This window comes from Corvus hawaiiensis, chromosome 21 (assembly GCF_020740725.1).
Source record: "Corvus hawaiiensis isolate bCorHaw1 chromosome 21, bCorHaw1.pri.cur, whole genome shotgun sequence".
NCBI lineage: Eukaryota > Metazoa > Chordata > Aves > Passeriformes > Corvidae > Corvus > Corvus hawaiiensis.
This window is the reverse complement of record NC_063233.1, coordinates 5,177,268-5,201,544: the sequence shown is the minus strand read 5'-3', so window position 1 is coordinate 5,201,544 and position 24,277 is coordinate 5,177,268. Positions and strand designations below refer to the sequence as shown.

At 42.2% G+C, this 24,277-nt stretch overlaps 1 protein-coding gene across 23 annotated transcripts in view; it reads right to left on the bottom strand.

Annotated features, from left to right (window-relative positions):
* Positions 1–24,277, bottom strand: part of FNBP1 (formin binding protein 1) — a 94,693-nt gene that overhangs the window by 24,477 nt on the left and 45,939 nt on the right. For all 23 annotated transcript variants that reach the window (XM_048325761.1, XM_048325758.1, XM_048325757.1 and 20 more), the window contains exons 5-9: positions 20,630–20,692; positions 19,720–19,824; positions 6,388–6,516; positions 4,506–4,652; positions 876–1,073 (exon numbers count right to left, since the gene is read on the bottom strand). In XM_048325761.1, the coding sequence (XP_048181718.1) occupies positions 876–1,073; positions 4,506–4,652; positions 6,388–6,516; positions 19,720–19,824; positions 20,630–20,692 (642 nt within the window). The remainder of the gene's footprint in view (positions 1–875; positions 1,074–4,505; positions 4,653–6,387; positions 6,517–19,719; positions 19,825–20,629; positions 20,693–24,277) is intronic.

The following is a 24,277-nucleotide window of genomic DNA, read 5'->3' as shown; positions in this document are numbered from 1 at the left end:
TCTATGAATTTGCTTAGGAGTTAGTCCTGATTGTGTTTTTACTCTGGCTACACTGATGTAAGCACCAGACAGCGAGTCCTCTGTCACACCAGCACTACAGGAATGACCTTGTGAATGGGGGATTTTTGTAAACTCAAATTTAAGTGGTTTGGTAAAGGGTCAGAGCAAGAGTGACATCAAAAAAACAAAGCTGTTCTGGGCTTGCATCAGTGTTACTGCAACCTGATTGAGTCCAGTCCCTCTGACACGTCCTGGTAACCCCAGATAAATGCTGCCATGCATTATGGTGTAGAGTATGACAGTGGAATGAAAAAGGTTTAATGGATACATAAGTTAATATGGTCCTTTAAAAAGTCAACTGCTCAGTTAGTTTTGCTCCATTAGTTGTGCTTCAGAGTGAATCCCAGCAATTCCCTGTTCCCAGCCCCCCACCTGCTGACCCCAGTGCACAGACTGGAAAGACAACGCAAATGGAAAGCCAAGGAGAGTTTGAGGAGTGTCAAAACAGTAATGCCACATTGAAGCTTCCCACAGGTAACAATGTTAGTTGGCACACATGGCACTAGGTAAGTGGTTTACAACTCCTTCTCTGAGTTAGGAACAGAAATGGACCATGGCAGAGACGTGACAACTTAAGTTAAATTAATTTAAAAACTGCAACATAATTAATGAAATTATACAAGAAAAAAAATTAAACATATAAAGAAACTTAAGTAACCAAAGACTACAACAAAACACCATATTAAGACATCAGTTATTAACTTTCTAAATCTAAAATTCTCTTTAAAAAACTGAACTTGCCAAGATCACTAGACAAGACATAGGTTATTGACAAAACACATACTAGCACCAAGCTCAAGTTTGCAAATCAGTACCTTATTTTTCTTGATGAATGGCCATAACTTGCCCTTGGATTTGCTACCAAACTTGGGCTCTGACTTCCCATCCCCTCTGGAGTTGGAAAGGCTGGATTCAGACACCGTCCTCTTCATGGGCTGTGTGAAATCCTCAAAGTCGATGTCTCCCGGAGGCTCGAACCCTGACTTAAAGGCTTCTATTACCATCTGGGAATCCTGGAATGGGACAGATGCAACACAAGTGTCAACATCTCAGGGGAGGTTTGTCATCAAACTGGTGGCACATTAAGGCAGAACAAGAAAGTTTGTCTATGTGGGACCAACCCTGAGGGTGACCAGGCTCATTCCTGGGAATGAACGCCCTTCCAGAGCTCAGGATCAATACAAGTCTCTCTACCTTCTGCTGAAGAGGAGTAAGAGTTTATGAACTTTACTGACTAGAAAAGCAAATCACACTTCAGTAAGTGACTCATAAAGATTTAAGGTACAGATTTGCTGGGACACAGCTGTTAGCAAATCAGAGGAAAATCCCAATAAATACTCCGATATAACAGAGCTCTTGTGTGATCACTCTGCCACAAGTTGACAAGTTGGTTGTGAATTTAGTGAGAGTAAATGGCTGTAAATGTTTTATGAGCTTTACTCAACATCTGAGCAGTCCAAGGTCACACCAGCCTGGCGCCCTGGCGTGGGAGCCACTGAACCCACATTCCCTTTTGCCACTGCTAGGAGGGATCCAAGTCAGCCACAAACTGGCTGCAGATTCTGTACAATGGCTTTGCTCTTTTGTTTTGGACAGAGGGAAAAGAAAAAAAAAAAACAAGCCAATCAAAGCAAAACCAATCCATAGCATTTTTCCTACTCAAGTCTACAAACAAAATTAATTATACATAGGATCAAATTCAGACCTCAGCTTGCCAAATGCCTTTAAATCTAATGGACTCAGGAAAAAAATATCCTAATAGACTTCTTATCTACTTGTTTTCTTGGGAAGAGAGATTTTTATGTTATACTCTAATAGCTGTATTCTAAGATCACTGGAGAAACTGTGCCTTGGCACACAAATACCTTATTACTGTCTAGAGAAGATCATCACTGCCCTGTTACATAAAAAGAACTTGTTGCTTTGAAGGTTCTGTGAATGGCTGTAGGTAAAATGCCATTCAGGAGAATTCTAGTGCGATAGAAACATATCCAGAGGACAGGCTCAACTGAGCAAAACTCAGATACAGGAAAAGCTCCACATGGATTTAAGATCCTCAGTCTATCAGGTGGCACCATGAAATTCCTACATGAGTTAGGGAGGTAGAACAACTCTTTCCATTATCCCATCCTTGTTTGACATTAGAACTTCCTGAGATCTAAACTTGAAGATATTTTTAATGATAGACATGAAAGCAAGATGAAGAAGGATTAGAGAAGAGGCGGAAAGAGTGAGAAAGGCTGAGAGAATTGGGATTGTTCAGCCTGGAAAATAGAAGGCTTTGGGCTGACTCAACTGCTGCCTTCCTAAAAGTACCTAAAAGGAACCTCCAGGAAAGATGGAGAGAGACTATTTACAAGAGTCTGGAGTCTGTGGATGCCCCATCCTTGGAAGTGTTCCAGGCCAGGCTGGATGGGGCTTGGAGCAACCTGGAACAGTGGAAGCTGTCCCTGCCCATGGCAAGGGGTGGAACTGGGTGGCCTTTAAGGTCCCTTCCCACCCAAACCATTCTCTGATTCTAAGAGATTCCACCAAGTTATAGTAAATACTCCACTGGTATTTTATCCTATGCATGGAGCTTTTCACTTTTTCCCTCTGAATTTTACAGCGTTCCGTCCATTTATTCAAAACATCTTTCCACTACAATGGAGCTAAAAATAACCAGCATGCTCCATATATCACAGGGATAATGTCATAACAGGAACTCCAAGCCCGTAACAAATTCGTTTTATCTGCTGCTAGAGCCTTCTGAGTCAGGTTCTGCACAGGTTCACCTGGCAGCCACCACAGCTCACACTTGCAACACGACCTTTGTGTTGTTCAAGTGGTTAGAAAGGGGAAATGGAAAAAAACCTATTTAAAACTGCCTTAGAAACACGGTAACAGCTAACCAGTACTCTCTGCTAAATCCAGGCAGTTTCTATTGGTATTAACAGGAATGCTATGCAGTGCAGTGAGGGCATAAAGCAATCCTATTTACACAGTTGCACATTTAGTAGCTAATCCAGCACTTTCATTAGAACCAACAAAATTGGAAATTACTGCTGCAGAGATGAAAAAATCCTTGCTGATATTTAGAAAAAAGAAGTCCTTATGAACATAACTGTTTCCAGACAGAACACACTAAACCCTTTGTAGCTGCTCAGACATAACTATTTTAGTTAAATACATTTTTGTCAGCACAGTGTTTACAGGAGGTCCTGGTAAATTCAGTTGTCAATGCTCAAAGTCATCATTTTCCAATGTCACACTTGTGTATGAGCCATCAACTGGACTTATTTGTGTGTAAGAATATAAAATTCACCCTGATTCAAACACCCAGCTTAAGTTTCACTGTGTTTTGCTAAGAAGGCTGGGGCAGAGTGTAGGCTGAGATGTGAATCTCCCCAGCATGGTTTCATCACGCAGCACCAAAAGCTGTACCTCAAGCAGGGTACGTTATTCAAACATGGGAATCTGTGCCCCAATTCCCCCTTTTCCCACTCAGAGAGTGATTTTCAGATTCCTGAGTTTCCTATACTGCTCTCTGTGGGAGCAGTTGCTGAAAAGAGAGGAGAGGATTCATTTCAAAACTTCAGCCTCGGGCTTATGCTGCCAGTTCATAGCTCTGGGCACTGAACAGCTCAGAAAAGATTCCAGTGAAAAACATGTATGGGAAATTCAAACAGGCAGCAAGACACATGCTGTCAGCATTTGAAGCACTAACATGATCCATGAGAAAGGCTGGAAGAACAGAGGCTTCATGTAGGAAGGGAGCAGATCATTCTGCAAACCAAATAGAAAACACTTCTGCCCTTGTGGTCACTGTACATCAGGAAGCTCAACTAAAATCTTTATTAGCCTTTCTATCAGAGAGGCTTCTTTGCATCCTATGAAGGAAAATGATGTTCAGAAATCAAGATTTCCTCATTTACAGATTGCCAGCAAACCTCAAACCTGCAAAGAAATATTTTACAGAAAGATTTTGCAACAGTTCATGTAGCCAATACTTTAAATATTTTCATTATTATAAAGTTAACTGGAATGAAGACATTTCTGAAACATTCAGTTTTCTGCCTATGAGACATAGAAAGCACTTTTATAAGAATTGGTGATTAAGTATCCGAAATTATGTCCAACATCACCTTACTCTATGCAGATGCCTGCTTTTAAATAGCAGTATTTCAAAAAGTAATTATCCTAACAAAATGAGAGAATATTCCTTAAAAACAAGCAAACAACAAAAATTTAAAAGTGTGGCAGGAAAGGCTTTTTTGGGTGTTAAGTAGATTTGGGAAATAATCTGAGCACATCCTGCCTCAGACAAAGCAGCTTGGGGCAAGAAGCTGTTCTTTGGTTTTGTTCCGTGACTGCAGAGCACTTGTGCTGCAGCCTGGACCCAGGATTTGGGTCTCCATAAATTTGAGACCAATACTAAATATGACAACCAACAATGCAACACTTACATTCTTGTGATCCACTGCTTCTGCAGCCTTTGTTATCTCATCCAGACACTTCCCAATGATAGGGATCACTTGGCGGTCGACTTCTGCAAATGTTTTCATGGATTCACCTATCCTCACGATCCTTCTTTCCTCCATCTCTTGTATTTTCTAAAATATTACATTTCATTCAAGTCAAACATCAAGATTAACTTCACAGCTTCACCCAATTTTCCTCTCCAGCTTACATCAACTACTTTAAAACTTAGGGATTAAATATATTTTTAAGAACAAACTAGGACAGTTGTTCTCAGGAAGGCACCAAGTGATACTGTTCCCTCAAACATCAAAATGTCATTTTAAAAGTAATCTCTTTTACTATTACTGGAATTTTTTCAATTAACTTTTTATGTTAAAAAATGCTGATTTGTCAAACTCCCAGCTTTAGACTTTTCTGAGGATTGTTCCTAAGGCTTTTAAAAGAATTTCTGAAAAAAATTCTTTCATTTTCTGTACATGTCCTGAACAATCTTGTTTTCATTCCACTGTAGAATCCAAGCAAAGATCTTCATGTGTCCCCTTCTTTTTCCTAGAAGGTGATTTTTGGTTTTCAGGGAGTCCTGTACATCATGTCTTGTTCACAATGCACCATGTATTGATGTATTCATGTACAATAAAAACATCCCGTGTTGTTCACACCACAGCTTCCCAACACATGCTCCTCACTGCTCAGTGGATTCAGTTCCAGCATCTCCAGCATGTCTTTCAGGGGCCTCTCCTTTACCACGGAGGGAAACTGAATGTGGCATAATTCTATTGTGACAAATTAAAGCAGGATACAGATGGGCATGAACAGGAGCAGCCTGATTCACACTGGACTGCAGGAGCAGTCAACTCAAAAATCCCCTTTGCCTTGACTGATCCACAAGCAACATCAATTCTTTACAAAACAGCTTATTTCAACATCTAAAAAAAGCCCTGGAGCTCACTGGTGCACTGATAGGGGAAAGGGCTTTAACATGGTCACCTACAGATCAGAGTGCTCATCAGCTCCAGTATTTACTTGATTCCAGGAACAGTTTATCTCAAGGCATTGGTTTGAAATACCATGAGGCAAAAGAGGAGATGTCCATTTAGCTCACAAGTTTCAGCAGTGGGCCACAAAGTGCGTGTTTGCCACGCAAATATCAGCTACTTCTCATCTGATGACAAGCATGTGACATTTCCTCCCTTGAAAAGGTGGTATTTTCCACTTCTGATGCTTATGACCCACTGCAGTGGAACAGTCATTTAGAAGTTCTGTTCTACTACATTAACCTCAATTCATTCATTCAAGCACAAACTCAGATCTTCACTCAGAATGAATCCGATGGCTTTTTTATTCTTCCTCTGCAGTCTGTCCTTAGGCACCCTAAGACACAATTAGCAGCTTGCTTAAAACCTTTTGGATTCACTGCTGCAGAATCATTGTGGTTTGCATTTAAACATCTGTGCAGCCTGATTTGAACACAGGTTATAAAGGGCTGTGGGACTTTACGGATTCAACAATGCCCAGCTGCCTCCTGCCCTGACAATGCCAGTGATGCTCTCCCTCATCCCCAGCTGCACGGACACAGGAGCTGAACAGAGAAAGATTGTGAGGACTCCAGAGACTGTCCTCATCTGTCACGACAGTTCAACGTCACCTTTCTTGTGTATTATTCATCCCTTTTTATCTAATTTAAGAAAAAGGGATAATTTATCCTACCACCTCTCAGGGTGGCAGATTGCACGTAAAATTTTCTAAGAATGACCAAAAAAAAAATCACCAAAAATTAAAAGCCAGGGTCATGGAATCGACGTGATGTGCAATCTGTTCTTGTCACAGGATTATGGGTTACTCTAGAGCCCTGCCAGCAACCCTTACCTGGAAGATGTTTGGTATGTGTGTGTAGTAATGCTCATGCTGCTCATTGTTGAACTTCTGTAAGGTGGAAGAATATTCAGCTTTGCTGTCTTCTGCCATCTGATGTCTCAGCTGGGCTTGCTGTCTTGCCTGAGGAAATACCGAAGGAAATTTATAATTTAGGCTACATGGAAAGCAATTGCATTGTGGTACTCCTCTTACTAGGAGCATTGGGATATGAGACTCTGAACACCAGCTTTTGGTTTACTCCTATTTTGTGAAACATTTAAGCTGCTGGGTGGACAGTGCTGCTGATCCTTTCTGGGGTTACAATGTGCTATTTCCATGAACCATTTTGCATTCCATGAACAACCTCTGTTTGAACTGCACATCAAACACCAAAACAAGTTTGCCCCTCCACCTGCTCACTGGACAGGCACCTTCCCAGTACATTCACGGACACACTTCTTGCTCCCCTTACGCCCTGGTAAATGCCACCTGCTTTCCTCTAATGAGCTGCTTCCTTGTTGGCAAGCAGGGTTTTCTGGGGAAAGGGAAGTGAGAAAAAATCCCAACAGCTTTGTCTCATTTTAGCAACATAATAATGACAAAACCTCTTAACTCCGTGTGCTCTGCAGAGCCCTTTTCTCCACGCTCCTCAAACAGCACTGGCATGAAGCACACAAGGAAAGGGGAGCCTGAGCAGCAGCTGAGATGCCTCCCTTACTATTTTTACCCACACAGATGATTTGCTTTGCTACCCAACATAGCAGAGCACTGGGCAATTAATCTCACTTCTTTCCCTAGAATAATCTGTCCCCAAGTGACCCTTTCACATTTTCAGATTCCTCCCCTTACAGTTCTGTTCCCAAGGCCTTCTGTTACCTGTTTCACTGCCCAATATGATTCCCTTACTGCCTCTCCCATCTGTCTGGTTTAGATCCCTTTTCCTTCCTTGCCGTTGGCCTTCACAGAGCAGCTCTTTCTTCTCTTTCCTTCCTACATTCCCTACGCCTTCCCTCCCTGTCCTGCTCCCCTCATTGAAGCTCCCCCTCCCTGGTTGGAGCTCTGCTGCTCAATTTCTGAATAATTCTGTAAGACAAGGCAGAGAAATGCTGCTTTTAAATCCACGTTTCAGGGGACATAACACAGCAAAGAATTTCAGCACATTTTAAGTGGGCTTCCATTAAAACCAGCTCAGAACAGGGGGGGCTATTCTTTGAACTGTTCCAAGCAGACAATAGTTTCCTGACAATAAATCCATGGAATACCAAATAATGGAACGTTTCTGTAATCATAACTGGAAGGTAACGAATTCTGCCAGGAGGTTTCAAATCTCAATTTGTAAAGAAGTACCCTTCCCCCACATTTGTCAAGTTTGCACATCTCACCTAATAATTTATTTCACCTCAATTCAGATATTGCTTCTGCAGTCGACTGTAGGTATTTCACAGATTCCCTTAACATTCTTTCTACAGAAATAATTCGAGCAGAATGAGGAGATTCTGGGCACTAAGTGCATCACAGGAGATGAAACAGTAGCATCAAATGGAGAAGAATGTGACTATAACCAAATAAGTGAATCCAATAAAAGACTTTCAGCTTTGCTTGTTCCCAGGAGTTTTAACTGTCCACTAACTCCTGCAAAGGATGAGTGCCTAACTCCAGAAAATTCACCTCCTGCAATCGAATTCCAAGAAGCCACATCAATCATTTCCCTGCCCAAGTGCTATAAAGCTTATTAAACTTCACCATCCACACATTCACATACAGCTACATTAAATAAGAGTGGAAAACAATATATCCTTGTGCCACAAACACAAATTTACCAGGAAAACAAAGTCAGCCATGGAAAGGCAGGCAGCTGTAAGAGTGGTTCACACTCGTCTCCCAAGCCCTTCCTCACATCCCAGCTGCTGCAGATCAATACCCATTTGTGAAGCCCATTCTCCTCATCTACCTAAGAGCACCCCATTGTCTGAGCTGACTTTACACCAGCCCCACTCCCACTCATACAGCTGCCTCTCTCTTTCTTTTTTTAAAAATAATTTAAAATAATGCAACTCAGGAATTTGTCCCTTGACTCTATTGTTAAAGAAGAAAAACAAGAAATCCATTATTACACATTTCCAGGCAGACCCAGCAAGCATTAAAGCCATCAGAGTTCATTTTCATGAGCAAACTTATTGGCTGGATATGACAAAGTAACTCTGAGCTAAATGTATACAAGAGTAGACACTCAATTTCCAAAATGATCTTAACTGCTCCCAAATAAGAGGGGGCAGCAGATGAGTAAATAAAACTGGGTGCATTCCAAAACCAGACATTTTTGCATGAGAGCCCTAGTGATGCTTTGTTTCTCTTGGCCATTTAATACATTTGGCAAGCTTCAAACTGTTTAAATATCTTTCCAATGAGGTATTTGGATCTTAAAATAAAATATTTTTTTTAATCTAGATTTTTTTTTATTACTTCATTTCATATGTCACTTCCTCTAACATCATCACTTCTAGTACTAACAAAATTGTACTTTATAGTGAGACTCCTGAACTCTGTTGAAGCACAGAATGATAAAAACCAGTCAATGATGTTAAGTTTCACATTCAGAGTAATGGATGCAGTAGCCCAGAACTGCAGGGAGTCACAGAAGCTATTTCAGGAGTAATTTATAGCCGGGCTTTACAGAAAATCAAGTTTTGCCTTCTTTACTGCTCACTTGTGCATGCAAACAGCTTCAGGAAAGGTTTTTTGGGGGCTTCTTAGAGTTAATGTTAAAAGATTTGCTCTGAACAGTATTTCCAGGAGGAAAGGCTTTGGAATAATTAGGGTCTGGAAAACCAGATGATGACTTCAGACATAGGAGAACAATACTGGGATGCAGCTTTCAGTCAACACATCCTCTCCTTTAATTGGGCAGGGATGAGCGAGCAGGGGCTCAGTTTCCAGCCCATATGTGAAACACGATCCGCCTCTACAGACTGACAGATTGCTCAGTTGTAAAGAGGTGTCAGGGCCAGGGACTCTGAATGCAGCAAAAAATCCCCTCTTCAAAGGAAGAAAGGATGAGGTCACCTTTCAGCACCACAGAAGAGCAAAAACGGTACGTACACCAGAGGGTTTGTGGGGAGAACAGCAGCATTTTGCTTCCAAAATGCCTGGCACTGCAAAAGAGACACAGATTGCACACATCTCCCACCCCAAACATACCTTTGTAACAGTGTTTTGCCCCAAAATAAATGTGTGCAGTGCACACAGGCATTGCTTCCTCCCCGAAGTCTGGCTTTGTTAAGGCAGTTCTTGTCTGAACTCATGTGGCAGCACCACAACCAAAAGGTCACATTTGTCCATGCTCATCTCATCCAGAAAAGTGCTCCCAAAAATGAATGACAGCCCAGGACCGGCAGCACCACCAACTTTGTAGGGAGCATAGAGGTTAAGCTTTGGGTTCCCACTGCCACTGCAATCAGATCTGAGCACAGGGGAGAGATTCTATAGCTCTGAGAGAACACTCGAGGTAAAGGAGCGCAGCTCTGATAGACTGAACCAGGTAACAGCTCACTGGCAGCAGGTAAGGCTTATTACACGTGACCTTCTCTCTCAGCATCTATACAGAAGTGCCATTAAATACAATCAAAGCCAATCCTTTTCCCTTCCTTTAGCCAGCCTTGCTGGTGCATGGGGAAGGATGCAGAACAGTAGCTAACTGCAGAGCGGTATTAACTTGCAAAGTGCTGATTTCTGTGGCTTTCTTCAGTACTTTAAATATTTTTTTAAAAATCAGGCCTCAGCAGCACACCCACCTTAGGTGAAAAACAAACTGTATTCAATGGCCATATGAGCTGGCAACACACACTGTGGCACCTCTCTCAAGGTAGCAGGAAGAGCACTAACATTGTTCCCTCAAGATGATTTTAACTACATTTCCTGCAGATTTTCTTCTTAACAACTGAGTTGCAAAACACCTGACTCTCAAATAACAACGAGTTAGTTCAGATAAATGACTCTACCAGGAGCTCAGAGATGCAAGAAAGGAGATGCCAGGGTGGGACACTGATGCACTTGAATCTAACTTGACTGAAATATTTATGGGGGTATTTCTTTCCCCTTTAAAACAAAAGATTAGAAGAAAGTTAACCCTGCAAACCTTTGAAATAACTCGTGTTAGAGAGACATATTCAGTCTGAGCCTTCTTATCACCTGCTTGAAACCACCTGCAGTTTATCAATATGATGCAACTTCTGCAATCAGTGCAGAGTGGAATGAGACCAAAAAATTACAGACAAGGGAACTTATCCATAATCCTTGCAAACATGCAACACTAGTAAAGCTTTATATATTGATCTGAATTAAATCAGTCCTAATACATTATGCCTTTGAACAGGAAAATTGAACAGAGAAAGGGAATATGGACATCTTTATGATGGGCACTGTCAACCCTGAAAGTGTAAGAAAACTTTAGCAAACTGCTACACTTTACATGCAGGCTCTTAGAGAATTAAATACATTTATTTATATTGTCACATACACCTTCTCCCCCAAGCCTCCTTTGATAGGAAATGCAACTTGTGATGAAGTATAGGAGACATTTTTAAAAACCAAGTACACTTTCTGCCATTTTGGTCTCCAATGCAGAAAAGAATGAGAATATTTTGCTGAGAACAATTTTCTGAGACACATTCCAGAAACAGCAAGAGGGTCAATAGACACACTGTCTTCTGGGTTTACACAGACAAAAAATGCAGCTCCTCAGGGCTGTTATGGTGGGAGTGATACGAATAACTGAAAAGGGCAGAAAAAAACTTTGGCTGCTATTCAGCTGGTCCACACTAAGTGGAACAGTTCAACTCCTCAGCAGTTGCTCTTGTCCAGAATGGCAGAGTTTCCAGTCAAAACTTTGGTGTCACTTTATTTCTTCTTTCTTTTCTCCCATTCTGCACCCCCTCTTTTCTTTCAAACTCAGACAGCATGTGAGATGCATCACTGCCAGGCCACTGCCTGCCAAAACAGATCTGTCTTTGGCAAATCTGAGATCAGACTAAAATGCAAACACCAAAAAATCACCCCTGCCCCCTCCACTCAACTACCCAATCCCTTCAAAATAGCTTAATGATAAAGGCAGACTGAGAAATACTTCACCAGTTTCAGAAATGCTTTCAGATTTTTCAGCTCCAGGCTCTGGCCCTCCCTCCATGGCTGCTCTTCGACCACCGGGCACCGTCACCAGGGCACCCAGAGCCTCCTGGGAGCAGCAGCACTGGCAGCGTGTGCAGGATCATTAATAACAGTGGGCATCCTGCCACAGACTTCAAAACACGGCCAGGGCTCCAGGCTCAGATTTATACAGCCTCCAAATCAAGCTCCACTGTTTACTGTTTTACAATAACTACTTGGGTCTCTCTGAACTGGCAAGCTGAGAAAGGATTTGAAATTTGCTTTCTCAAAAGAAAAAAAAAAAAAAGGGTAGAATGGTGGGTGCAAAACAACAGCAGGGAAAGAAACGAAAAGAAAAATCCCTTTCTTTTAACACTTGAAGAGGTAGAGGAAAAATCTGAGACTCTGTGGATCCCTGAAATCCTTTGGCTGAATAGAATACAGAAATGAGCAAACCACTGACAGAGGATGGAAAATCTTCCTCACCACATCTCAGGAATTGTTATCTAGTGCAGTCTCACTGCACACAATTCTGCCAGAATTCAGAAACTCACATTAACAAAAGATATCCCCAAAAAACACAGTCCTGCTGAAGCTCTAACAACAGAGATGGACTAAATTAATTAAGATCAGCACAGCAGCACCTCTCAGCACACTGCTCCAAGGCCCTAGGGAATAACTGTACCTCAGATCCAAAAGTTTGTCTCCTTGCACTGCCATTGCCATGTCATGAACACTAAATAACCAAATTCTCTGGATGACTGAGCCATGAATCCCTGCAAACACGCAGGAGTTTTCCACACGGCTCGGAGAGATGCAGTTCCACAAGGATATCTGGCAAGTCTAATTCATTATAAAAGAAGGATAATCTCTGTGGATGGAAGGTTATGAGGATTTGATGGAGGAGTGTCCCATTCCACTATAAAGGGGGAAGCCAGGAAGGATTCTTTTGATAGGTTTTTCTGATGAAAAATCAAGCACTAACATGGCAATATTACATCTGAAAACAGTTTATTGAAATAAAAAAACCAAACAAACAACAACAAAAAAGAAACCTAAGTGTTCCTATTAAAGAAAAGGTGGGGGAAAGAACAGGAAAAAGGAGCAGAGAGAGAGAGAGAGAAGAAACAGAGGGGGAAAGAAACAGAAGGCCACCTCGTGGTGTTGTGGCTGGTTGCTTTTATGTGCCCCCAAAATTTTCCCCCAATTTGGCTTTGTGGGCCCGTCTTGGGTGGGCATTTTTTGTGGGCATCCAGGTACTTGTCTTCACCAGCAAGTGTGTGTGTGTGTGTGTGTGTGTGGAGGGGGTGCTCACAGTCTCATCTCTGCCCTGACTGGCTGCCAGGTGAGCCTTCTCTGGGCACAGGGCAACACAGTTTTTTATAAGAATTTTCTTCACCTGATTTGTGACATATGTTGAGGGATATATATTGGTCCCTCTCAAGGAGGTAACAAGAAAAGATGTATTTGGAGCACTGGCCGACAATGTTTAAATGATTTCTGTTTAGTTGTACTATATAAGCAATTAAACTCTGCTGTGTATAAATCTGGGTATTGAATATAAATAATGGAAATTATTTCTTGAATATAAATAATGGAAATTTCAGGACTGGGTAATAGATTGCTTAGCTCATACTTGGAATACTGGGCACGGTTCTAGTCCTCTCTCTCCAAGAAAGAATTTACAAACACAGCCAACACAGAAGGGACAGTCAGGGTTGAAAAAGTTACCAGCATGAATTTTGTAGCCCTGAAGACTGACTTTATGGGTAAAATACACGACTTTGTCTCTTGGAGAGGTGAATTCGTCTGAGTGACCAGGGTGATGCTGATGCTGAGCTGCAGCAACAAGGGCTCTCCCAGCAGAGATAAAGTCATTGTCACACTCTACTCAGCATTTGTCAGGCCACGCCTGGAATATTGTGTCCAGTGGTCCCCAGTTATCAAAAAAGAATACCTGAACAGACTGGAAAAGGTCCAGAAAGGCCACAAAGATGATCCAAGACAGGGAAGCTGTCATGTGAGGAAAGGCTGAGAGACACCTGGGTTAGGTCAGCCTTGAGAAAAGAAGGCTTAGGGTACCTTGTCACTGTGTTCCAGTATTTAAAGGGTGCCTACAGAGAAGATGGAGATTGTACAAGAAGTCACATGGAAAAGACAAGGGGTACTGGGTACAAGTTACCCCTGGGGAGATCCCAACTGGACACCAGGGGACAATTTTTCACAGTGAGAACAATGAGCCATTGGAATTATTTCCCCAGGGAAATGGTGGAATCCCCAACATGGGACACAATTCAGCTGAAAGGGTTCTGGGCCATCTTGTCTAGACTATGCTTTTGCCAAGGAACACTGGGCCAGACCATCCTTCAATTCCCTTCCAACCTGATATTCTACGATTCACTGAAACTGAACAGCTTACAAACTAAATTATCCAAATTCTCAGGCCTTACTTCTCACACAGGTGAAAAGATCTGTTCCAATGTTTTGACAGAAAAAGGATGACTATAAAGAAGCTTTCCAACTGTACAGCATGAACTAATTGCTTTGAATTAGCTTAGAACACCAGTTCTATTGCTCTGGTGATTCAAACTACATTTGATTCTTAATTCAGAAGACGTTCTTAAGCCTCCCCTTCATACCCCCTTTCCTTCCCTTTAGCAATCACCTCCCAAAAGAGTTGTATTGTTACAAAACTCAGTTAAATTGCCATGTAGAGCACTGCTGCAGAGGAGCACTGCTAAGAGGAAATTTAGGTTCAGCTGGATTTCCTTGTCTTACACTAAAACTGGCTCATGATCTGCTCTTTGATCTCTTATCACCCAACACAGGGTATGTACAGGGTACATATGGAGATTTATTAAGTTCCCCAGACACTCCTGCTGGAGTCATTAACTCTCTATTGAGTAGAAATCGACCCTCTTAAATTAGTCATGATTCCAAAAGGGAAACAGCTGCTCTGCATGGAGCATCAGGGATGGCAGGTTGTAAACAAGGCTTACTCTTCCAGAAATGCAAATTGCTCTCCTGAGGGACTCCCTGTGTTCACACACTGCATCATCCTTTAGGAAGGAAGCAGTTCAGGAAGGAGACTGGGGTCTCATAACCCAGAGAAATAACATTAAATCACATTACCCAGCATTTGAATTGATGGGAAATCCGACACACATCACAAGCAAAGAGACAGAAATTTAGCCTGTTCCATCTGTGGAGCAAGAGAAGCAGCTGCCTACTCAACATACTAAAGACTCACCACCACACAGGGAAAATCTTCTGCAGCATCAAACTCTCCAACAAAAAATGCACAGGCCAGGCCCTCCTGCACCATGCTGAGGACTGGGCCTTGCACACCTCACCTGCATATTTCACCTTGATGCTGCTGCTGTATCTCTATAAATTCGCAGCAAAGAAGAGGAAAAGCAAAGCCTCTGGAACCACTCACTGCAGTATTAATAACACAAGCACTGTAAATCTTCCAACACCACCTCTGCATAGCACTAGATTTTCTAAAATGCTGGTACACTCATTGTGCCAGTGTGTGCTTTGATGTGGACAGGAGAGGGAAAAGATACGAGTTGCACCATCACAGAGCAGATGACTTGGCATCTCCTGAAAAATTAGGCCTATGAAGTAGTTACAGTCTGCAGAAGGCAGATACCCACAACCTGGGGTTATAGTGAAGTTTACTGCTGACAGACTTTGGTGACAAAACCTCAGGGGGATGTGGCAACAGCAGAGCCCTGAGTTGGAGATGTTCCTCCAGGTTAGTCTGGGGAGTGTTGGTGATTGCATCTGGCTCTGCTGTGACTCGACTGCTGAAACACCCACCTAAGATGTTTCCAGAGCCCAAAAATAGCTATTACACCCCTCACTGTAAGGATGTGTAAGCTCCCAGTGAAGGGATTTGTGTTCCACAGCAGAGCAGAGGCTGGAAAAGCAGTTACCACCTGACAGCACCACTGAGCACACAGGAAGATCAGCTAAACCCAGTTTCCAGTTAGCAGGATTTCTACACCTACGTTCTGTCAGACTTTGCCCGATTCAGCTCACGGCTACCCCAAGCCATGCTAACTAAGTGTGTCTTCTGTGGATAAGGAGGGCGACAGACTCTGTACTTTGTGCAGAAATTCAGCACCCAGGTAACGTGGCACAAGAAAAGAGAAAATGAAACCTCAAATACAAAACCTCAGTATCTCTCCACAGTTATATTTAGAGACTAGAAAACTAATATCATGGTGATATTGTATGTTAAGGCTTTATGCAAATCTGAAGCTATTCTGGGTCTCCAAAACATCCTGGATATTGCAGACATAACATGAATGTTGCTGAGCACTGGGGAAAGCTCCTAGAGATTTCAGTAAACTTGAGATCACTCCCATTTCCCTCAGTTTTTCTACTTCAAAACCAAAGGCAAATACATCTAAAGTTCCTAAGTATCTCAGCTTATTGCCTAAAGTCAACATATGACTGTGTTCCTCTTCAGCCAAGGAACAGATCCTGCCTGACACCAAGTACTTCAAATCACTCTCCTCCCCACAACTGCTGAGCAGATCAAGAGGCAAACCCTTCCCATGGTTGGCCTCAGCCACTTCCTCTTTAAAATCAGATTCTGAAAAGCCGACCTTGAAAAGAAACCCTTAGAAAAGCCAGTTGATTTTTTAATTTTAATACAAGAAGCCTGCAAAGGCACCACTGGGTACCACATTATCCCATAAAGATGTCAGCTTTTTAGTGATTGCAGCTCTGAAGAGAAGGCAGAAACAATAGAGCTCTGCCTTATATGTACAGTGGCTCCGTGCTGGCAACAGAGACCATTTCCCCAAATGGTCAAAAAATTGAAGCAGCTCCTCTGTGGTTTTTGAAAGAGAAGAGCTTTAAAGCACACAACCCACTGAGATCCAAATGAAATAAAGCTTTCAGTGATACCTACAAGGCTTTCTGGAAGCAGCATCAGCATGTTGCAGCATGTATTTAGTTTATAAGGATATTTTCACAGACAGTAAGCTTCCTGCCCTGGCTTTGCTACACTGCATTTTGTGGCGACACAAACATCTCTGCAAACTTTGGCTGCCGGTGGTTTAGAGGCTCAGTGCAAACAGGGAAGGGAGTTCAGGTGCCCTGCTCCACTCTCCCTCTATTCCTGCAGACTGTGATCATTGCAGAGACTGAACACAGCTTCTGCTCCATGTTCCTACTACCAAAAAAGGAGCTGAGAGGAAATGAAGCCAAACACTCCTCTCTCCAAGATCAGCTACCAGGCTTCTGGTTGGCAAGGTGATGGAGCCCATCCTGGTCACAGAAGAGGCAGAGAAGGGACGTGCCCTTCACGTACCTGGTCCTACAGATCGAATGTGGACCTTGGTACATGATGCCCAACTCCACATCCAGCCCTGCCTTTAAGCACACACCTGAGGCCCTTTGCCAAGCAGTCCTGGAGAAATAAGGAGGAAAGTGACCCTTATTCTGCTTCTCTGCCACTATTCTGGTTACTTAATGCTCCCACACTGTAATACCTTGGGCAGGGGATAAGTGCTGGTAGATGGCAGCTCTGGCACAGAATTTCCTGCTGCAGTTGTCAAAGGCTACAATGACTTGAAAGGATGAAGAGATGTGAACATTTTAGAGCCTCACACAGTTTAGCATTAGGGAACTGCACTGGATTCTCTTCTGACTGCATGTGTCATTGTGATCACCGCAGAATTTTAATTCCATTAATGCCATCCACTCTATCATGTGTGATGCAAAAAATAGCTCCTGTGTCTGCTCATATTGGCAGGTACAAGCTGAAGCAGCTAAGATGTCAATCTCAAGCCAAAGAAACGAGGGCAACCAGCCCCACTGCTTGAGGAGCACCTTGTCCTGCCAAAGGGAAGAGCTCTGACACAGCCAAACTGCCTGTTCTCCTGGCCAGGTGGATTTCTGGGAGCTTTTGGGAGTAGGAGTGCAGCAGCCAAGCCATAAGGGGCAAGAGAAATCAGAAGTGCTGCAGTAGAAAGAGGAGGGTAAAGTCATCCTACTGCTTCATTTGGAGCTGAGCAGCTCCTGCATCCCCCTGGAGTGAGTCAGGGAGAGCAGCAGTGCTGGTGAAACAATATCCCATTCTGCACTGGGAGTTACGCAAGAGCCTCCCAGTCACACGGGCAGAGTGGAGCAAAGAAAGGGCATTATTCACAGCCTGACATGGATGAACCCAGTTTAACACATGCACTTGGAAAACACTGTTCTCTCTGTTCAGTAATATTATTTCACATTCCACTCATTTTGATAACCTTTTCCTTCTCCCATCTACTCTGTTGACTGCCTGGAAAGTGGAGTAATGCCTTCTCCTGAGAGCTGCCAACATGCATAACTAACAGATTTTTCTTTCAAGATACCACTGAGTCTCATTTTGCAATAAATAATTTACAAATTCATACAATAAAAAGCTAAAGGAATTTAAAAGGGAAGCCTCTCTGCTTCACTCGACAGGGAAAGAGCACCAGGATAGGAAATGGCTTCCCAGAATTTACCTAACACGTTTAAATTGATATATCACCAATATGGCACCTTTTACTCTGACCAGAAAAGGCCAGCTTTAGAAAGGGATGTAGAAATAAGGAGTTTCAGTCCCCTATTTCAAACAGTAAGTCATGTCTTTGTATCCCTTTGACATGACCTCAGCTTTGGAACAAAATCTAGGGCAAGCCCTAATTTTATCTATGAAAGAAGTATTCTAAAATCACTTTATACAGATAAAGCAGAGATGATCCCTCTCTGTTAGAAAAACCCACATGTGGTTCCACATCTTTAACAATCTGTACAGGCATTCATCTGTCGAGTGCCCTGGCAAATCCAGAAGGCAACAAAGGATCAAATCTACATGGTGAATTTGCAACTAAGAGCCAAGCAAATTACAAGACCACAGAGGTATTTTGTCCTTTGATATGCAATAGCACTTGGGGGAAATTTTCTGAGTTTGTTTTTGATTTACTGTCCTAATTCCTAACAGCATCCTCGATGCTATCTGCCACGCAACGTCCTGATGCTCAGCATACCAGAAATGTGAGATCCCACAGAGGTAAAGGGAAATTTATATTTCATATCTTCACAGGACTGAAGTAACTGAAAATAGAATGAAGCAGACCTCTTGAGAAGCAAAACCTACATTTTACAAGGAGACCTCAGACTAGAAAGATTTCTTACCTATAATTCACTTTCTTTTCCTGTCCCTGCAACAAAACGTTCGGTATATTTTAAGCTTCAGCTTTTACATTTTCCTTTCTCTTTTGGTTGCCTTTTCAAAAGTTCTGGCTATTTTGTGCCTGTCTGACTGAAACTCCAGGAGGACAAAACTGTCCTTACACATTGTAATGTGGTGTTTCTGATCTACATTAGTGCATCTTCTGAGCAAATGTGTAACTCCAAAAACAGAAGCAATTTAAAACATTTTCTTCCTCTTCATTGCTTCCTTAAGTTACAGGTACTGGACTTGGACCAGTAAAATTTAAACTTTAAGCATACTTCCACACATCCAATTTTGAATCAAACTGAAGAAAGAAAGTATTTCCAGACAGATGTGCTGAAGCAGGACTGGATATTTAAAATTAAGCATTAGTTCAACAACTTCACTGAGTGGGGATCATTGTAAAAAAAGCCACAGATGACTCTGCAACCAGCCAGCAACTGAGAAAATAAAAGCCTTGTGCCATCTGTGACAAGCATGGATTCCAGGATTCTGCATCACGTGGAAAGCTGTCCTGCTCTATACCTACAACTATGAAAAACAATTCTGGTAATACTTCACTGCATCCAGTGACATTGGGAAATCTTTGAAGTGCTGCTCAAAGGGCAGGAAGTTTGGTTCTACCTGGATCACAGAGGGAATGAAAATGTGTGGAAAATGCAAGCAGCCCTCAGGGAGCCCTCACAAGCCTGACTGTCACAGAACCTGGGGTGTTAATTAAAACTGAGCTTGCATAAACTCCTTTAGAGCCATATCAGCTCTGTTAAACTCAGATATCACCTACTAAAAAAACCAACTTGACTGTATCTGTTTAGAGTTTTTACATAAACAAAGGTTTCTGCAGAGATCTCCCTGTTTTTAATTAACCTACAGACTGACTGAAATAAGGCATTAAGCCTCAGGGCTTATCCTACCAGTAGGATTGAGGAAGTAAACCTATCACATCCATGTTTACAAACAGTCTCTCCACCCTCCAAGCTCACCTTTTCAACATCTGCTTTTGTCACGTTGATGTCAGCATCCATTTTCTCAAAATACTGCTGTGCTCGATCAGCTTCTTTGCAGTCACGTTCAAACCGCCTTTTACTCTGAAAAGAAAAACCAGAAACCCTCATTATGGAAAGCAAAAGATACCAAAATCTACCTAAAATTCATGCCTGTCACTAAAACAATCTGTTGTAACAACTGAAGGATTTTTAGGCTCTCTTGTTTACACTGGAATACATTTCAATATTAATGAACTTCCAAAAACTGAGTTACCAGAGACACATTTTTTCTTCCATTATCCAGGCTGCTCATATTTCAGTATTTTTCCCTTTTACGATCACTTCCACTCTTGAATCCCTCTCTTCCAACACTTAACCCCTTCATTTTTGTAAATTAACAAGGGAGTTACTAAGATGAACAGATTTGCAAGTAGGACTTTCGGTTACTGGTAGCCCCTTTCTATCCTCTCCTGTACTTACAGTCTCACCGTTCACTCATCGCATCAATGACAATTCCAATGTATTTACTTTTGAGAAGCAGCACCTCACTCAAGAGACGGTCCTGCTCAATTTATTCACACATTATGAAGCTGTTCAGCTTTCAGTGGAGTATCTGAACAGGACCCTTAGGGACTCTGCAGTTTCAGCAATGCTTAGCACACTTTTCAAGTCATATCAAATGAAATGCTGCTCGTGATAGACAAAGAGCCCACAGAAGCCTAATGTTCTGTTAAAACAGACCTTTTCAGGACTATGACTGTATTTAAGACAGCAGAGTTTTAAAAATCCCATTTCTACAACTTTTATCCATATGCCTTTCTTTTTCCAAAGAAAATGTTTGAAATCATCTCTTTGAAAACAATATATAAATGACTTAAAGGTCATGTCTGAGGAATTTGCCACTTACTGCTTCAAGTTGTTTCCAGCAAGTTTCAATGTGTTGTTGTGCCTTTCTGCCATCATGGAAGTGCTGTTTAGAAAAAGAAAAGAGAAAGAAAACATTTTGAACAACAAAAGAACAAACAGTCAAGTATGTTGAAGAAAAAACCCAAGCAGAAATCATTCTGACAGCTGTGTTCTGCAAGGCTGGCGAATTGAGCAGGTGTGTGATGACTATCTAATGTCTCAGCAGGCTGCAGATGGATATTTGCATCAATTATAGTGGTTAGTTTGACTAAGACTAATTAATCCCTTTAGCAATTCTACCTTGTATTGTTCACTGTATCTCATAATTATTGGTTTCTCGTATCATGAGATCTGAAGCACTTTTATCTGACGAGTATTTCTTTGGTGACAGACTGAACACCAGCTCTAAATTAAAATTTCTCTCTACATGGAATTTACCAAGACACACTTGATTGGCACACTCTAACAACTGATATTTGTCCTGATTTTCATTCAGACTCAACAAAAAACCCCTCTTCTTCCTAGTTACTGGCTGCGAGTGCAAGGCCAGCTGCTCCTTCCTCTCGAGAGGTTTTTGGTGCTGTGTGTCCCTCCAGAATCCCTCCTCTGTCACACACTGGGGGTGAGTGTGTGTTCACAGGGTGAGGTGTAACAGAAGTTTTAAATTGAGATGTCAGCTAAACAACAGGGAACTCCTCTCCTGGCATGCCTTTTGGAACAAGGCTCTTAACTGCAGTTGGTTTAAATAACAGTTCTTAGCCCTTGCACAACGCTCTTTGTCAAAGAATCTAATACATATTAGATTTTTTCCCTCTGCAGAATCACTGAATGGTTTGGGTGGGAAGGGACTTCAAAGACCACCTTGTTCCAACCCCCTGCCATGGGCAGGGACACCTTCCAGTATCCCAGGTTGCTCCAAGCCCAGTCCAAGCTGGCTTGAACATTTCCAGGGATGGGGCAGCCACAGCTTCTCTGGACAAGCTGTTCTTCCATATGCCTGGCTTTCCCTCAGCATAAGCAATCCATTCCAGATCACTGTATAAGTCAATGACCCAGCTCTAGACAGAAATGTGGATGCAGACCCAGCTGACTGCTACAACAGGTTACTCCCCTCCACAAACCACCTTGTAAAATAAATAATGAAGCAAACTGAAACAGGAAGAGAGAGGCCTTTCTTTTGGATTATTTACTGGCAATTACTTTTACTCAAATATAGGAATTGTGTTGCACAGTAAATGTGAAAAATAAAGGCCAGATATTGCCAGATAATCCCACTGCAATTCATGTGCTCTCACACCCAAGTGTAATCGGACTTCAGATATATCTTAAGGAACATGGTAACTGTGGTCTATTGGGGTAAAAAAAGCTCACACTCCAGACCACTAACCTGCTACAAAATGCCACAATTACAAAAATATGCCTGCAAGCACTTTATAATTGGCAGCTCCTTGGTTTCCTGCATCTTGCACTACAGCAAGTGGTACTTTCCTGTGTCAGGGGAGTGAGGGACATTTCAGAACTGCCATTCTGGCTCCTTTAGACATGACAGCAAAAAGCCCCAAAACTGCAATTCTCTATCACGCCATGTCCAATAGGCTCATTTAGCCTTAAAAATCACAGTAATGTTCAACTTGTCTGCAAGAACAGAACAACACATGGGCTATCCTGGGTGCTCTGGATGCTGTTACCTGTAGTCCCAAACACTGTCTGCTAAAGAGGGATGCTCACCTAGAACTGAGCACAGGGACATTCCACAGCTTTATGTGTCTGGATGGTGCTTATCTCCACATGAAAATCCTTAAAGCAGACGAGAGAGGCCCAGTGTCAGAAATGCTTTCAATCCTGGCATGTGCCACGCTCAGCTCTGGCTCTGCTCCTGCCCTCCGAGGAGGGAGTGCGTGTGGCCACTGGGCCATGGAAAGGGAAGCAGGGACAGCCTGGCACTGCTGGGACAGGAGAGACCTTCTCCAAACACCACATCACCACACTGTGACATTAAAAAACCCCTGACATCAGTGTAAAACTGCTGGGTGGCAGGGAAAGGCTCCAAGTTGATTTTGGTTCCTTTTGTAGATCCCCGTGTCCTTTCAACTCTGCTTGTGACAGATGCTGCCTCTTCCCTGCCAGGGGCGCCTCGTTTCAGGCTTTTGTAATTCGAGTTTAGGAAAACAGTCCCAAGGAGCAACAAAAACAGTCCCAAGGAACAACTGTAATTTAACACAACATTTTTCAAAATTTTGCTAATGAGCATGAAATTCATGGAAGTCACAACAGTGAAGCTGGAAGTAAAATGACTCCAATATCTTCATGTTGCCTTCCCTGCTTCCACCAGCCCCCATTTGTGTGCTCTCCACTTCGCTTGTTCCGACTTGACCGGTGTAGGAAAGGACCTGATTTGGGAACAGCTGGCTTGTGTGAAACCCGATACTGTCAATGACCCATAAACCTCAGGAAAACAACAGGCCAGGTTCATTTAACAGAAGACAATTGTAGAGAGGAGCTGAGCTGAAGGATGAACTTGGAAACAAAAGCCTATCAGATAACAGGACTGCCCTTGGCGTGTATTTTTACACCTTTGTAGTTGAATAATGCAATTTTAACAAGCCATCCCTGTTCTTTCCAAATTTGTCTTCTCTGTAAAACAAACTACACGAGCTTCTGGAAGTACATACAAGAAGCATTGAGCCTGAGCAGTGTGACCACATCTAGTTCAGATTTTGCTCCATTTTGATTTTTTTTTTTTTAGAAACTCTTTTACACACAAATGGAACACTGAGACATAATATGGGCATTGCTGAAGATTACTAAATAGTGAAATATTAAATTGTGATAGAGACAGGTGCATCACATCTTGAAGAGTTCAGTGCAATACTGCCTTTTTTTAGTTCAACCATTTTCTAAATATACTTATAACCCCTAATTCTTGCTGTGTTGTCCCATATATATCCTTTTTGTAAGCTAAGGCACTTCTGCTTTTGCAAATCTTTTTGCCCTCAAATAGTAATTTCTGCCTTCCAAAAATTCATTTTTACATACAGCAACTAAGTGGAACCTTTCAACTATCTATATTTCTTCACTGGGTGTATTTTATGGGTAAGAAAAATCAAGGCACTATGGTCAAGTGATCTGTTTAAAGTCATACAGGAAGCCTCCAGTTTCCTCAAACCATGCACTATCTTCAACTTCTGCAAACTCATTTCCTTTACAATCCTCTTAAACAGCAAATGTCCTTTACCTTCACCTCCACCCCCTCCAAAACCCCAGCAAAAATAACTCTAAGCTCAACTATTCCTTGATAAGGTTTCAAGATGCAAGTTGTAATTTAAATAAATTTCTTTGAACAAATTAAATAACTGGTTATTCTACACCTGAATATTCAGCAAATGGAAACATGACAAACGATTCAGCAAATCCTGTGGAAAACTACCACTCTTAGTCACACCCATTTCAGCAGCACACATGATTAATTTAGAGTAATTGATACAATATTGCTTTTCCCCCCCCCCAAACTGGATGCCCAAACTAATGCCCTCAATCAGGCTGTTTAAAAAACTCAGAATATGAGCAAGATACCCAATTAATAAATCACACCTCAAGGGTGCCAGTGAGACATTAGCAGCAGTGTTGGTGGTTCACATGCCATGATTTC